A 5,000-nucleotide genomic window follows, 5' to 3' on the forward strand; every position below is an offset into this window, starting at 1 on the left:
CCTCCTCCTTCTCCTCCTCCTCCATCTCCTCCCCCTCCTCCTCCACCTCCTCCTCCTCCTCCTCCTCCTCCTCCACCCCCTCCTCCTCCTCCTCCTCCTCCTCCTCCACCCCCTCCTCCTCCTCCTCCTCCCCCCCCCCCTCCCCCCCCTCCTCCTCCCCCTCCCCCTCCCCCTCCTCCCCCCCCCCCTCCTCCCCCCTCCCCCCCCTCCCCCTCCCCCTCCTCCTCCACCTCCTCCCCTTTCTTCTTCTTCTTCATCTCCTTTCTTATACTTTACCTGTTTGTCTATGACGCTGAGACACTGAGAGTAGTTCGTCCATCCGTCTTTCAACCACACTCCATCTTGGCCACACTCCCTAAAAGCGTAGGCTGGAGAGAGAGAGAAAAAGGAGTTAAAAGACAATAGATGAATCAGGTTTGTATTCAGTTGTAACTTTGGAGCTATATGAATGGGGGTCTGTATGTGTGTGTGTGTTCGCGTGTGTGTGTGTGTGTGTGTGTGTGTGTGTTGTTTGTTGGGAAATGTTGGTAAGTGTTTGATGTGTGTGTGTGTGTGTGTTGTTTATTGGGAAATATGGGTAAGTGTTTGACGTGTGTTCGTGTGTGTGTGTGTGTGTTGTTTGTTGGGAAATATGGGTATGTGTTTGATGTGTGTTCGTGTGTGTGTGTGTGTGTTGTTTGTTGGGAAATGTTGGTAAGTGTCTGATGTGTGTGTGTGTGTGTGTGTGTGTTGTTTGTTGGGAAATGTTGGGTAAGTGTTTGTTTGTAGGATATTTCTATGTGTTTTTGCTTTGTTTTTTGTTCTTTTTTTGCAAATACAGGTATTGTCAGAAAAAGTCTTTCTTGTCAAAAATGAATTCGAATTTCGACTCGACCATCCGGTTCGGGGAAGGCTAGATCAGTAGCATCTCGAGGAGGTGTCATGGCATCTGTTTTGGTGATTGTTCGATGAAAATATAACCCTTAAAATCATTAATTTCCATCTTTTTAAAAAAAATTAAAGAGACCAAAAGGATCGACCATATTCACAAAACATCCGTAACTTTTGTGACGTCATCAAAATAAACCCCATGTTTTTATTTATTATTTTTTTTTCCAAAACTAGAATCAGATACCATGACACCTCCCCGAGTTGCTACTGACCTTGCCTTTCCCGTATAAAGTGTATGTATATGTATTTAAGGCAGTACGGTTGTGTTTTTAGATATGGAGACATGTTTTAGATAGATAGACGATAGACATATTTGACTATAAGCTCGTGTTGGAAACTTAGTTTTAGTTTATTCTACGTCATTGCATTAATCTCTAAATATTATCGTTGCCATCTAAAAATTCTGAATCCAAGTGAAGTTGTTTTTAAAATTTACGTAAAACTTATGAAATAACCCTATGACTGTCATCAGAAATATGAGAGTGAGAGAGAGAGGGAGAGGAAGAGGGAGAGGGAGAGGGAGAGGGAGAGGGGGGAGGGGGAGGGAGAGGGAAGAGAAAGAGGGAGAGGGAGAGGGAGAGGGAGAGGAAAGAGGGAGAGGGAGAGGAAGAGGGAGAGGAGAGGAGAGGGAGAGAGAGGGAGAGGGAGAGGGAGAGGGAGAGGGAGAGAGAGAGGGAGATAGAGAGAGAGAGAGAGAAAGAGAGAGAGGGAGAGGAAGAGGGAGAGGGAGAGGGAGAGGGAGAGGGAGAGGGAGAGGGAGAGGGAGAGGAAGAGGGAGAGGAAGGAAGAGGAGAGGAAGAGGGAGAGGAAGAGGGAGAGGAAGAGAAAGAGGGAGAGGGAGAGGGAGAGGGAGAGGAAGAGGGAGAGGAAGAGGGAGAGGAAGAGAAAGAGGGAGAGGGAGAGAGAGAGGAAGAGGAAGAGGGAGAGGGAGAGGGAGAGAGAGAGGGAGAGAGAGAGGAAGAGGAAGAGGGAGAGGGAGAGGGAGAGAGAAAGAGAGAGAGAGGGAGAGGAAGAGGAAGAGGAGAGGGAGAGGGAGAGGAGGGAGAGAGGAGAGGGAGAGGAAGAGGAAGAGGGAGAGGGAGAGGGAGAGGGAGAGGAGAGGAAGAGGAGAGGGAGAGGAGAGAGAGAGAGAGAGAGGGAGAGGAAGAGGAAGAGGGAGAGGGAGAGGGAGAGGGAGAGGGAGAAGGAGAGGCAGAGGGAAAGGGAGAGGGAAAGGAGGAAGGGGAGAGATAGAAGGAGAGGGAGAGATAAAGGAGGAGAGGAAGAGGGAGAGAGAGAGGGAGAAGGAGAGGAAGAGGGAGAGGGAGAAGGAGAGGAAGAGAGAGAGAGAGAGAGAGATAGAGAGAGAGAGAGAGAGAGAGAGAGAGAGAGAGAGAGAGAGAGAGAGAGAGAGAGAGAGAGAGAGAGAGAGAGAGAGAGAGATTAGATTAGATTTTAAAGATTGAGAGAGAGAGAGAGAGAGAGAGAGAGAGAGAGAGAGAGAGAGAGAGAGAGAGAGAGAGAGAGAGAGAGAGAGAGAGAGAGAGAGAGAGAGAGAGAGATTAGATTAGATTTTAAAGATTGAGAGAGAGAGAGAGAGAGAGAGAGAGAGAGAGAGAGAGAGAGAGAGAGAGAGAGAGAGAGAGAGATAGAGAGAGAGAGAGAGAGAGAGATTAGATTAGATTTTAAAGATTGAGAGAGAGAGAGAGAGAGAGAGAGAGAGAGAGAGAGAGAGAGAGAGAGAGAGAGAGAGAGAGAGAGAGAGAGAGAGAGAGAGAGAGAGAGAGAGAGAGAGAAATTTGTCCTAAAATTTAAAAGGAGTTGAAATTCGATATATACAAAATGTGTTTCGTGGTAAATAAACGGTATATATCTATAATGGGGTCATGGTAGAAAATTCATCTCATCTTATGCGTATTATTATCTTTCTCTCTATATATCTCTATCTATCTGTCTTTCTCTTTCTTTTACTCTGTCTCTCTCTCTCTCTCTCTCTCTTTCTTTCTCACTCATTCACTCTCTCTTTCTCTTCATCTCATCTTATTTTGTGTATTATCATCTCTCTCTTTTCTCTTTCTGTCTCTCTCACTCTCTATTTATCTCTCTTTTATTCTTTCTCTATTAATCACTCTCTCTCTATCTTTCTCACTCTCTCTCTTCATCTTATCTTATTTTGCGTATTATTATCTCTCTCTCCCTCTCTCTCTCTCTCGCTCACTCACTCCCTCTCGCTCACTCATTCTCTCCCTCTCCCTCCCTCTCCCTCTCCCTCTCCCTCTCCCGATATCCCTCCCCCTCCCCCTCTCTCTCTCTCTGAATCAACTACCATTTTTCGCGACGCTAGAAATAAATAACATGACCTTTAAAATTTTCTTCTCTCCTTCTCTCCTTCTCTCCTCGTCTTCCTTTCCTGGACATTATCATCAAGTCCCTCTTGGGCAGAAAGCCAGTGTAGTTGAAGATAATGGAGTTGCTTCTGGAGTAAGCAATAACAGCCGGGGAGTGGTATATGACTCCTTTGTGTGTGTGTCTGTTTGTTTGTTTGTGTGTTTTTGTTTGTTTGTTAATGGGATTTTTATGTGTGTTTGATTGTTAATGGGATTTTTATGTGTGTATTCGTGTGTGTGTGTGTGTTTATGTTAATGTGCTTTTTATTTATTTGTGCATTTGTGTTTGTGTGTGTGTGTGTGTGTGTGTGTGTGTGTGTGTGTGTGTGTGTGTGTGCGTGTGTTTGTGTATCTGTGTGTGTTTATGTTTTGTGTGTGTGTGCGTGTGTGTGCATGTGTATGTATATGTGTACATGTGCGTGCGTGCATGTATGTGTATGTATGTATGTATATGTATATGTATGTACGTGTATGTGCGTGTGTACAAATCTGACCAACGGAAATGGATCCGATTTGTAACCTGAGTTTGCCAACGGTCAGCTAAATCGTCGTCAGCTGATTGCCAATTCAGTAATTCGGTCGTTCGGTCGTTGGCCTGTTTGGAAGGGCCTTTCGGGGGAAATATGCGCTCGAGAAGAATTTTGTTGTTTTTATTATTGTTGTTATTGTTATTATTATTTTATTATAGTTGTTGTTGTTATGATAATGATAATAAGCATTATAATTATTATTATTTCCCTTTTTTATTGTTATTACTATTATTATTATTATTACTGTTATTGCAATTATTATTATTGTTATTGTTATTATTATTATTATTATTATTATTATTATTATTGTTATTATTATTTCATTATCATTATTATCATTATTTTTGTTGTTGTTATTATCATTATTATTATTGTTATTATTATTATTATTGCTGTTGTTGATTATTCGTTGATATTGTTATCAGTATCATTATGATCATGGTGATTATTATTATTGTTATTATTATCATTATTGTCATTATTATCATAACTATAATTATCACCACCATTATTACTATTAGTTTTGTTATTATCATTTTCATTATCATTAGCATCATCATCATTATCATAATTATTATTATTACTATCATCATTGTTTATTAATTAATCATTATTGTTGTCACAATCACCAGCATTATCATTATCAGCATTATTATTGTTATTGTTATTTTCATCATTATCATTCTATTTGTTTCATTTTTCTTATCTTTTATATATTCATTTATCTAGAGTCAATATCATCATTGCTGTTACTTGTTTTCTTTTTTCCCTTTCTTCATCTAATTATTCTTATTATTGTTGGTATTATATTTATCATCATTATTATCATTACTATTATATCATTACCATTATCATTATTATGGATTCGTTGAAATAGGTTTTATGTATATGTTCATAAAGACCACAATACCTTACCCTAAGAACTTTTGTGTATGTGTGCGAGTGCGTAGATTATATTACGCAACGGAAGTGACTACAAGTACGGCAGAAAAGCCTCCGATTGGTGGTCTGCGCATGCGTGGTGAAAAAAACAAAATGGCGGCGTCTTGACACGTGACACCACTCTAAATTAGGTTGGGTTAGATTCGTGCTTATTACCCGGAAATAATGGTTATATACGCATGTGTATGTCTGTGTGCCGTACGCCTAACCGCGAGAATTCGGATACGGCTGC

General features: G+C 41.4%; 1 protein-coding gene across 1 annotated transcript in view; it reads right to left on the reverse strand.

The window, feature by feature from the left end:
• The window catches only part of LOC113804696 (corticotropin-releasing factor receptor 1-like), a gene marked incomplete in the record, with an annotated part of 264,503 nt that overhangs the window by 73,713 nt on the left and 185,790 nt on the right, over positions 1-5,000 (reverse strand). Inside the window, 1 exon segment of the mRNA XM_070139638.1 lies at positions 277-368. Coding sequence (XP_069995739.1) covers positions 277-368 — 92 coding nt within the window.

The sequence above is a fragment of the Penaeus vannamei genome, chromosome 26, assembly GCF_042767895.1.
Source record: "Penaeus vannamei isolate JL-2024 chromosome 26, ASM4276789v1, whole genome shotgun sequence".
Taxonomy (NCBI): Eukaryota; Metazoa; Arthropoda; class Malacostraca; order Decapoda; family Penaeidae; genus Penaeus; species Penaeus vannamei.